The sequence below is a fragment of the Lissotriton helveticus genome, chromosome 3_1 (assembly GCF_964261635.1).
Source record: "Lissotriton helveticus chromosome 3_1, aLisHel1.1, whole genome shotgun sequence".
NCBI classification, from domain to species: Eukaryota; Metazoa; Chordata; class Amphibia; order Caudata; family Salamandridae; genus Lissotriton; species Lissotriton helveticus.
This window is the reverse complement of record NC_136061.1, coordinates 767,043,768-767,055,851: the sequence shown is the minus strand read 5'-3', so window position 1 is coordinate 767,055,851 and position 12,084 is coordinate 767,043,768. Positions and strand designations below refer to the sequence as shown.

Genomic DNA, 12,084 nt, shown 5'->3' with positions numbered 1-12,084 from the left:
GCTGAGTCTCACCATTAGTGAGTGCAATTTCAACACACCTTTATTTATCAGCAGTATACCTCTTTCTCTTCATACACAGTTCAAAAGAGTTATGAGATGAACAACACTTACTTGTATTGTGACCGTGCTCCTCTCTTCATATTTACATTCACAGCGCAGGCAATATGCTTCTAAATCATTAGGAGGTACATTCTTGGGACTAGCGACATTGAGGCAATGACTACAGAAACAGGAAAGAAAAAAATAAGAAAGAAAATAACAAATGTAACCACAATGAGTTGCGTTCTCCAGTCTAAATGCATATTCATCAAATGCACATTAGAATGCTTTTTCTGATAATAAACCAAACCAGCAATACTCATGCCATCAATTTTCTTTGATATCATTTGGGGTAGAAGAAACAAATTTAGAAGTTAACAGCAGCATATAGTATTTGCATAGGAGAGGGGATTTCCTAAACGACTGAGAGAATTTGTAAAGGATGGCCACAGGGATTTCCATAGCTATATTTCCTGACAAGTGTACACTCTCTCACACACACACCCAAAGTCATACTACAAATAATAACGTTGTCCAATGGCTGTTCCATACTCTTTGGGCCCCTTCCTTACTGCTGGCTTCTTCTATCCAGTTGCTTCCCATTTCTGTGAAAGCATATTTTCCAATGTCACCCAGAGAATATGCCTCTTCAGTTTCATGCCACAAACTCTAGTTCTAGGAGAAGCCCCTCAACAGTAAAATAAAGTCCAGTTCTGTAGAGACTTCCATCACACTTTCCCGTACTGCGCGTACATGTCCAGAGGAGTGGACTTTTATAAAATCTTTACTTGTTTTAGGGATGAGATGCTTCAAAAAACTACTTGTCCTGTAAACAAAATTGTCCCGTTTGGAACCAGGCAATGAGTTCACAAATTACGGCAGCATTCCCACGACACCTGAGCTCCGATAATAGGCGCCTAATTTCGTCAGCACTCATATTATGTCAGTGTTTGCATTCTATCAAGTCTGTAATTTTGCCTCCATTCCACAAATCTACATACAGGGGACTAGAGGTAGACGGGAAGCACCAGTTCCATGGCTAAAATGAGCTTGTGCACATCCACAAACTTACATTTTTGGGGGTATTCACCAACTCCTCTCCAGTCTTTTCCCACGCTTGAAAAGGTTGATCATTTACTCATGACAAAGTCAAGATTAAAGCTTTTTCCACATGGGGAAATGGGAATGTACCTCCAGAAAGTGAATTTGCAACCGCTCAGCCGATCATCGCAAAAGCAAATGTATAATTATGTTTGCTCCTATGAAAAAAATGTAATTCACAATCATAACCTTTCTAGGCATACCTCTATAAACGTTTGTGAATTCCTGATGACCAAATCAGCACAGGTGCAAGAACATATCTTCACAGGTGAACTTTTGTGAATTTATAAATGTTATTTTGCTCATTATCAATAGTTGTTTTAGACCGATTCTCCATTAGCAACCTTCTTTTAATATTAGAATGCATCAAAACACGTTTTACTCAATGATGCCATCTAGAAATAGTATCTAAATGTGTACATTGGTATAGCAAAAATAATCTCACGTTGCCATTTTTTTTAAAACATTTTACTTTCTAAGTAAAAAAAATCACATCTTGCTTTCAGGCTTCTTCATGTATTTACATATAACCAGGGAACGCTAGAAGTAGCCTCAATTTTAAAATTGTTATATATGTGTATAAATTGTTATACTTGAGCCGCAATCAGTAATGCAAGCAGAGCACACAGCTATGTGCGCTACCTTAGGGTGCTCAAATTGATAGTAAATGTTTGCATAAATCATGTCACCGGAAGGAATTCCACAGCCCTGTCTAGTGCGCATCCTCATGCACTATTAAGAAAGCTTGTCCACAAACTGTTGCAAAGCAGGTATTACACTACGGAAGCCATATTTCAGAAAGAAGGAGTGCGCAAGCCGGTTTGTAATAGTGCACATTTTCAAAACTATGCAGATTAGTAAAAAAATACACAGGGTTAAACACATTTACAAATACTTAGTTAACGTATGCATTAGAGAGAATGGAGCTGAAAAACATGGAGCTGTATTTAAAACAGTCTCTCTTTATCTCTACAGGAGACCATGCTGACCCTTAAAGTTGGCGATGTCAACCCTCCACGCCTTAAGATTGTCTGCAATCATTATGAAGTATAGAAACTTGAAGAAAGTGTCCTTGCACTCCACAATCTGGGATCTCAAGACTGCTTTAGACAAGGACAGGAGTAATTCGTCAATGTGTGAAAAGCTTTTGTGGTTTTGGGACTCTAAAACACAAAGTTACAATGTATAAAAAGGTACAATAATTTACACTTTGCTGGTAAAACATCAGGTCCCATTGTTATTCTGGCAAACCAATGTAAGCGCTATGCAGGACTGCTGGGACCCCATTTGTTGAATCTGTTCTGGGAGGTTGAGTAGCAGGGGAGGCTGCCTCCAGATTTGCGAAGATCCACTATTACCGTGCTCCCCAAGAAAGGTTAGCCTAGGGATCAGAGCGAGTCGTATCACCTGATCTCGTTGCTAAACATAGAAGTCAAAATCCTAGCCACAGTTTTGGACACTAGGCTTATCTAGGTCATTACTCCCTTAATACATAGGGATTCATGCCCGGAAGGTCCACATGGCTTAACCTACAGCGTACGAACAACTGGTTGGCAACGGTATGGTATTGTCAGGAGCCGCATATCTTCCTCTCTCTGCACGCGGAAAAGGAGTTTGATGCTGCCCATTGCCTCTTCCTTGAACAAAAGCTTTGCAAGTTTGGGTTTAGTCCGAACTTTTGACGGTGAGTAGTGGTGTTGTATTGTGACCCCGGTAGCCGCAGTTGGGGTAAGTAGGGTGTTATCCTCTGAATTCGCTAATGAGAGGGTGCTAAGCAGGGATGCCCAGTCTCTGCTCCTGTTCGCCCTTACGGTGGAATCACTTGCTTGTGTGGTGACAGTACATCCGAATGTCTAGGGCTTCAAAATACTGGAATTGGACACAATCAAGGAAAAATATTATCGCACTACGTCGATGATATTCTATTGAATATTACCGACCCATAATCCACAATCCTGGAACTCTTTTGAATTGTGGGGGTCTTTAGGTCCCACTCAGGACATAGGAACAATTGGGATAAGTCAGTGATTTTCTCCACACTGGGGCAGGTAGATCGATCCGCACCCCCACACGGGCTGCGTTTGGCCCAGGAGGGCAGTAAATACATGGGGATACTTCGGACTCCACAGAAAGGGCTTTCTTTTGCCTGCAACTTAGAGAGGTAGTGTGGAATTTCCAGGTCAATGTTGAACGTCGGAGAGGGCTCCAACTTTCGCCGATGGGAGTGGCGGCCCTTTTTAAATGATTACGCTCCCTGAGCTGCTATATGGGCTTCAGAAGACTTATGACCAGATCACTCCGGCAGTGTTGCCTAGAATAGACAGAGAAGTGAGAACCGTGTTCTGGGATTGGGTCCACCCTAGAATATTGCTTAGAACTCACCAGTGGAACCCATACAATGGAGGGATTATTCTACTCAATATGAGGTATACTACTAGACAGCACATCTAATCAATATCCATGATTGGATCTTTGCTCTCCAGGATCACTCTACATTCAGGTTGTAACAGGCTGTGTTGGAACCCAGATCACACTTAAACTACCTCTGGGGGGGGTGGGGGGCCAAACGGCTCCCACCCGCAACTCAGATGGTGTTGGTGTCCTGCCATAGGGCAACAAAAGCACTTGGTTGGACTCGCAGGGTCAGGCGTGCGAAATCGCTTTGGAGGGGCAGGTTTTGGCAAAACGTCAGCTCTTAGGAGCCTGGGACTCCAGTGGAATATCTATGATGGGTGATCTCCTGGAAGCTGGGGATCTGATGTCTTTTTCAGCAGTCCAAAGGGAATATAACATACATCTGACAATTCTTGAAATATTACCATTTCAAAAATGCCTGACAGGCGGAGGGGTTGAGTGAATTGGTCATTCTAGAATTTGCCCCTCTGGAAGAGCAGAGACTCATGTAGGCGATTGTGAAAGGAGAAATTTCCCTGATGTCCAAAACGTTCATTAATAATATGCCAGACAATCTAGGTTCTCTTTGAGCATGATGGGTAGGAGACGTGAGGGAACTAGAAGACACTGACTGGGAGGATGGCGGGGGGAGGAGTTCGGCGCTGATGCACTCAAGGGAAGTGGCTATAAAATCACAATTGCAGCTAATACATTTGAAAAAACTACACAGAGTATATTACGATAGGCAAAGATTGCATAATATGGGAAGGGCTGTGGTGACTATATGTCTATGCTGTGCTGGGGCCTCTCGGTCCTCTATGCATACACTGTGGGATTGTCCTCCATATAGGTCTACTCTGCGACAATCCTTGGGGAGCTCAATGAGATATTGGAAGTAACTCTCCTACTTAATGTGAAATTCGTGTTTCCGGGAATGCACACTGATGTGGATGTCTCACGCTTTAATCTCTTTTCTAGTGCCTTGGGTCTGGTAGGGGCTAAAAGGGACATTGGCAGACTTTGAAGGGCACCAGAAGTTCCAACCATTGGCGAGTGGAGGGGAGGTATGGCTTTGTATATGATGGCAGAAAAGGCGACATACCGTAGTAGGGGTTTTCCCTGTAAGTTTCATAAAATATGCGGGAGCTGGATGGAGTTTTATGGACTGGATACATTGGATAGTGACTGTGGACCCATCCTGAGCCACAAAGCGGGATAGGAATTGGCACATCTTGGGGTGCAGGACTGCAAGAGATGCATTGAGATTTATTATCTGTCATGCATAGATGCTTTTATATTGTGAATATTTAATTGGGCATTGTTGTGGAAGCCCGTTGTTCTTCCACAAAAACGGTCGCTTGTTGCACTGTCTTGTGGTTTTTAGGTCGAGCCTAGCACAGCGCACATGCGCTGCTCTAGGAAAACGACCTCTTGGAATCACTCTGGGCTTTCCACACGCGTATGTGTTTTTTTTTCTCACACACTATTGACCTTTGCGTGTCTTTCTAAAAAAGACGGCAGGGAATTGGCCAAAGACGGGTGCATGTTCCACCTTTGTATCCGCCCACGGCCTTCGGCTTGCGAGAGCGAGCATCAGCGACATCTGTTTCCAATTATCGCACCAGCGTCTAACGGGCGCGTTAATTTGGAACAGATGGCACTCACGCTGGCCCTGGCTTTTTTTCCCCCTTTGAGAGCGATTAAGGCCGCGCTTGTTATGCATTACCTGCTGTGACGGGGAGGCGTGTACCTCTGATATGGACAAGGTGGCTGCCTCGGACTGGTGGTCTGTTGTACCGTTGACCCCCCTTTCTGTTCCTCTTGCACAGACTGAGGACTCCGACCTAACGGATTGGTGTACCACGGAAGGTGAAACAGTATGGTACCGCCCGGAGGAAAAGGTGCAGGGTCCCTTTAACCCTGGAGCACCGAGTGTCCTAGCCCCGCCCCCTGACGTCGCTGCGGGACTAAAAGCAGGAAGTACCTCCGAGACGGCGGACGGCGATTCCCTGGAGGCGGAAGGAGTATTGGAGTGGAGACGGAGAGCAGACCGAACTAGCTTTGGAGCCGACGAGGAAGAAGACGAGCGGAGCCCAGCTGATACCATCAAGCCAGGAGGCCACCGACTCGCCCTGCCACGGTCCCACGGGAGGAACGTGGCTGTACAAGGTACGGGGCAAAGTAGCGGGCTGGTTGGTGCGTAGCGGCCAGCTAAACACCTTGTAGCCAGTGTATATAGAGTAGCCTCTGTGCCCCTTTCCCCTTCACGAGCACCGCAGGTCCTGTATATAGCTGAGCACTTGGTTTCCCTCACGCCCGGCCCTGTAACCCCTCTCGGCAGAGACGCCCCACTGACTTCCTCTTTTCCTTTTCTTCTTTGCAACGGTCCGGTTGGAGAGCGGATACCGACCCTGAAGAGTCACCCCTTCCCCCAGTCAAGACCGATCGAAGGGAACAAGTCTATCATTGGGACGGCATCAGTCTGGAGTATTCAGCGTTTCCACGAGGTGTCAGAACGGAGTCCAACGAGTTCGCCAGATTGCGAGCGACTAGTAAAAGGAGAAAAGCCTACTTAAAAATAAAACCTTCTTTAGGAGCACTATTCCCTGACTCAGTCTCGCTTGATACCACTCCCTCAGACCCTGCCCCGTTACACCTGCCAAGTGACTGTCTGTCCTCCAGTTGCTTTATGAGGTTGTTGACACAGCCTTATTCATGCTCTGTTTGTCGTGTATTGTAAGCCACAGACGCGATGAGTATATATATTTTTAATTGCCTGGTTTCCATTTGTAATGCCTATTTGTAGCAAGGTGTGAATCAACTACAGTCCTTGAAAGTCTTCATCATGCACAGGGCAAGTGCTTGTGACGTTAGTAGGAAAAGTATAGCGCCATCCCTCCCTTTATTTAGTGCTGCTGAAAGGCAAACCTTGTTTAAATTCCACAAGTAGTTGTGCCGTCAGCTCTTAAAAGACTCTCTGAGATCAAGTATACAGACTCCTTGATGGTGTGGATACGTGTTACCTGCATCATATAATACACAGTGGCATCACGCGGAGGACTCCTGCTGGTGACGTCCCATCATACCTTCTTGACTTAGCAGTGCGAAAACGCCACTGCCACACAGTTGCATAATTCCAGTGGCCCTGATTTAGGCTCTCACCGATAGCGGCAAGCAGGTGGCACTCATTGTGCCCCAGTCTGCTTCTGTCAGTGTGTGCTGCCTGCCTACCACAGTGCATTCTTTTGTGCAGTGCTGTCCGCGCGCTCATGCAGGATTATGACGTGCCACTGCATTTTTGTGGTGCCTTCAATGCGTTTCTCTTGTCAATTCCTGTCAAGTGGAACGGTCCCAGAAGAAGGCAGAAAACATGTTGCACGGACAACGGGACAGATATCAGCGGTTAGCAATTAATTAATCGGCATCCTGCCAAATGCAGAGGTGGCATCTGCAAAATGTGTGATCAGTTAGGAAGCCTGCCTACACTAAACACAGAGCTGCTCAAGGGGACTGTGCATTCTGGATTGTGAATTCTCCCCTGGAAATAATCTAATGGAGTTTTTATTCCATTTCTCCTGCTGAAAACTTGATACTGAGACCAGACACTGTTGCCATCACCCCGAGCTCAGGGAGGGGAGGAGCATTCATAGCCATCTGTAAATGATAATAATGGCCGTCCAGCTAGTAATTAAAGAAAACAAGGAGGGGAGGGGCAAACTACTACTGTGATAGTTGAAGGTCTTTGAGAGATACGTTTTTTGGGTTGTCAATCTCAAGCTTAACGTCTGTGTCCAGATTAGTTCCAGGAGGGTAATATCCATGCCAGGTTTTCATGATAACCACAGAGTTCATAAGTGCTATTTGTTGTAATTACAACATGAGGCAGAGACAAGATAAATTTCAAAGCTTTATTGAAGTACAGCGAACTCAGCGTCAGCGCACCCGCCGCCTTCAGCCAGCAGCTGCTAACTGACAGGTCATCGTGCGCCTCTACCAATAGAATATTCAGACCCGAACATTCCACCGTGGCGCGAGGAGCGTAGCCACGGTGTAAACAAGATCACAACATACCCCCCTTTCCTCTACACGCAGGTAGGGAGAAGATAAAACAAGCATTTACAATGCAATAGGTCTCGCAGCATTAAAGTTTGAGTTACTGGCATTGTAAATGACAATGCTTTGCATTAATTCTTTTTTTTTATTTGTAATTGGTATATAAACATTTTTTGTGAATGGTTAGTTGTTGCTTATGCTAAGCAAAGTTGGCAGTAATATAGAGTGCTAGTCTTGCTTGTTCTAAGCATGCTGATTGAAAGCGCTCTGATACGTGCGGGTAAAGTTTGCGCTACATAATAGTAAAAACCAGTAAATAAATTTAAAAAAAGCCTACCTGTACCACGTCCGTTCTTATTCTGCGATGCCACATATCTTTGGGTACCTGTACTTATTAACTGCACCCGGCTGTGGGAAACCTCCATGGCAGGAATAACGTGTTGCGGGGCAGACATGGGCAATGTAGCCACTGTCCTGTGGCTGCACCGCGGGGTAAAAGTGTAGGGGCAGGAAGGCAGGCGGCAGGTAAAAAAACAAGTAATTCATTCATTGGCATTCTTCAGACAGACAACCTCCCAGATGTTTTCTGTGGCAGGTGTGGTTGGGGCGGGGAGGGTTTGCTCGTGGGCGTATTGGCGGCATGTCCCACAATAGCATGAATTCTCCCACCATCAGAATTCGGGGCATGCTTGAAATTTTTTTCCCTTGGAACAACTAGTGCAGGATTTTTGCCAGAAATATATGCTGTCCTTCAGATAGTTTTGTTTGCATTTTACCATTGCTTCCCTGTGCATTCGTTAGTAAGTATCGCCTTCCATGGCCTCTATCAGATGATTTTACTTAGCTTTCCTTTTGCAAATCACTGCATGAGGTTTGTTTATCAAAAGGGTTTAGAAACAAAATCAAGACTACAGTTACCAGAATGCACTAGTGTTACACCTGAAACCTCAGTACTGTACACATGCCATCCCAGTGACGTAGAGACATCAAGTTTCCATTTATTAAGCATAGATGACATGACTACACGTGAACAAAGAAAAGAAAAAAAAGTGCCCCAGTCCTCCGGCCTTTCTTTCACACGCCCTGGTTTTCAGATGAGCTAGTAACAAACTGTACGTCTGCATGAAATTATTGATACTCAAAGCATCATATCATAATGTAATTCTATTCGGTATCAAATGCTTAGTATGAAATGCACACAGCTCTGGGGCGCATTGCACTATTAGCTTTTATAGCTCATCCAAAAAGTAGTTGTGTCATTTTCTGCCTCTTTCACCCACTCAATGTAAAAATAGCGCAGTCAATCGGCGCTTGGCCTTCCTCATCTGGAGCCTTTTAGCGTCTTCACCAACATGACTGTCCTATTACACCATTTAGGGCCGCACAGCTGTGTCCTTCAGCAGGCAGCAAACAAAAACGAGCGGGAGGGGTAGGGGTAGTGCACAGAACGGAAGAGACGCCCTCAGAATGCTTCTGATTACACCTAATTGTTTCAAAGAAAATATAAACTCAAAACCGGCATACAACGTCAATATTTTACATGATGTGTGACGTCAAACCATGGAGAACCAAAATAAAACAAGTAGGAGAGGGAGTGCAAGTGCACGGAGCAGACGCCCTCGGAATGCCTCTGTCTACAACTAACAAACAAAAGGCACGGCTGTCAGTAATCCAACTGAGGCTTGCCACGATACTTAAATAAATAACAAGGGATAGTACTGTTTGCGCTATATAAATCAAATTACAATACAGCCCAAAAAAGTCAAGCAGCGGCACGCGCCCCTCTCCCTTTACCCCGCTTACCCCTCGTCCTGCTGGTTTATCTTTGATCCCTCTGCGAATTTACCGATGGAGGCCCCGCCACAGGTGGCGGCGGTGGATTTGCGTAACTGACCATTTCTGTCATGGTGGCCGAGGCGGGAAGGAGCCACAGGCCCCGGTCAATCGCGAATGGGATAAAAGCGGAAGGAGCCGCGGTGTTTATTTTATTTTATTTTATTTAATGCGATTTGGGTGGCCGAGGCGGGAAGGAGCCACGGGCCCCGGTCAATAGCGAATGGGATAAAAGCGGAAGGAGCCGCGGTGTTTATTTTATTTTATTTAATGCGATTTGATATAGCGCTAACATTCCCCGAAGGTGTCAAGTAATTTTTTTGGCATACGCAATACCAGCAGCGGAGCAGACTCTCACAAGCCCCTCTGCTGCCTCTCGTCTCCGAGAGGGCGGGACTTCCGGCTTCGGAAGCCCGCGCACGAGTCCACGGAGAGAAGCCGTGCCTACGGAGAGAAGCAGTGCTGGTGACGCGGGGCTCCCATGCCCTAGAGAGAGCCCCGCGGTGGCGGCTGAAGACCGGAGTGGCGGTAAGTGGGCGGGTGCTTGGTGCACGTGTGTGTGTGTGGCGTGTGTGTGTGTGGCGTGTGTGTATGCGACAGCGGGGGTGGGCTCTCTGTGTGTGGGTGCGTGCGTGCATGGGCGCTCGTGTGTGTGTGTGTCTCTGTGTATGCGCATGCGTGTGGGGTGTTGGAGCTTCCCAGGAGACAGCAGCTGAGCGCGCGCGCGTGGCCTGTGGCCTGCGCCGACCGCCTTTGCGCGCGGCCAGGTGCTGTCTCCTGGGAAGCAGAGCCAGCGACAATAGATCTCCTGGCGGACACAGCGCTTACGCGCTGTTACGCCACGAGACCTAATGAAGAATAAGAAGAGTGGGAAAGGAGGGTAAGACCAGGAGAGAGAGACAGAAAAGCAATAAAGAGATCAATGAATCATCCCACCATGAAATCATGCAAATGTTGAGGAAGTCTCCTGACCCGCAAGGGTCTCTGGTAATGTGGAGTGCCTTGAGAATCATGAGACTCCTCATTTTTGGTAATTGCCCTTTGACTAGTGCTCAAGTTGTCCCCACCGGGGCATGGTGCCCTCGTCTCTGCACCAGTGCGAGCCCTGTTGAGCAATTGATGATCGTGAGCCAACATGTATCCTGAACATGAATTCTTTTTAACAAAGGCTTTTGGAGAATGATCTTGTGAGCAATACTTTGCTACTCTACGTAAGTTCCATTTTTCTCCATTAGCAAACACAACATAAAAAGGATGCACCTCCCGAACCTTGAAGGGACCACGAAACTTGCATAGACCTCTCACCCAACTTCCGGACCGAACTTTGACCCAGTCACCTACAAGAATACTAGTTAAGTACTTCTCCTGGGTGTGTCCTTTCATGGAAGCGTGCATAGGTGTACTCTTGCCACCACTACTCACATTCTTCCCTTCTACCAATTTTTTGATCCATGGAGGTACTAATTTAAAAGTAGGTTTTTTCCCTCGCATGGCAATGAAGGGAACTACTCCTGTTGTTGAATTCTCAGTAGTGCGATAAGCCCATATTAACTCGTTTTAAGTTTCATCTATGTCAAGATTATTCGTGAGAGCCAAACCTAAAGCTCCTTTAATCATGCGATTGGCCCTTTCCACAATTCCATTGAATTGCGGGTTGTACAAAATTTTGAGTGAATGTTTGATACCACACTCACTTAGAAATTCTCTCATTTCACTGGAAGTCAATTGGGTCCCGTTGTCCATAACAAGGACAGTAGGATGACCTTCCTATTTGAAAATCATGCATAGCACTCTAATGGTAACTCTAGCAGTTATTTCAGGGAGGAGATACACAATGAGCCATCTTGAATGGACATCCATTATGACCATGCCAAATCTTTTACTGGGGTGAACACCTGGCATAGGTCCGATAAAGTCAAGTCAAATGCTGTGCCACGCCACGCCAGGGTCATGGATGGAACTAGGGACAGATTGGGGTTCCACCTGTAGTCTCTTCTCGCTCCACTCACTGCATCTCTGTACCCAATCAACCACATCACTATCCATTCCTGGCCACCAGAATTCATTTCTCAAACGTTTCTTTGTAATAGTTTGGCCCAAGTGTCCTTCATGCGCTAAATCGAACAGTCTCTTATGAATGCCAAATGGGGGAATTATCTTATCACCGCGCATGATAACTTGATCTGCGACAGTGGATAACTCGTCAATGACCGCATTGAAGGGTCTAATGCTGATGGGCAAAGTGCTTTCCCTACGTCTTCCCTTCAAAATGAGGTTTATGACTCCTTTAAGAACTTCATCTCGAGACATATCCTCTGCCCATTCCGCTTTACTGACCGCGCCACAACTCCACTGAACCACATCGTCAACACTAGAGATAGCTCCTTCTCTCTCTCTCTTAGACACATCTGTCTTGTCTACTTCGTCCCAGTCTAAGGACAAGGGCGACATACAATCGGCTTGGACATTGCGCCAGCCTGAAATTAATTCAACATTAAAATTATATTCCTGTAGCCTTGAGGCTAATCGAGCAAGTCTGGCTGACCCCCTTTCCTGTTCCACATGGTGACAGTATTTTTAGCAAAGGTTTGTGGTCAGTGCGTAGCATAAATCTGCGCCCCCATACATACATCCTGAAATATCCCACACCCCAAGCAGCTGCCA

The 12,084-nt window shown here is 46.1% G+C and overlaps 1 protein-coding gene across 1 annotated transcript in view; it reads right to left on the bottom strand.

The window, feature by feature from the left end:
* The window catches only part of TMEM9B (TMEM9 domain family member B), a 231,768-nt gene that overhangs the window by 117,359 nt on the left and 102,325 nt on the right, over positions 1-12,084 (bottom strand). The window contains exon 3 of the mRNA XM_078680984.1: positions 112-220. Coding sequence (XP_078537110.1) covers positions 112-220 — 109 coding nt within the window. The remainder of the gene's footprint in view (positions 1-111; positions 221-12,084) is intronic.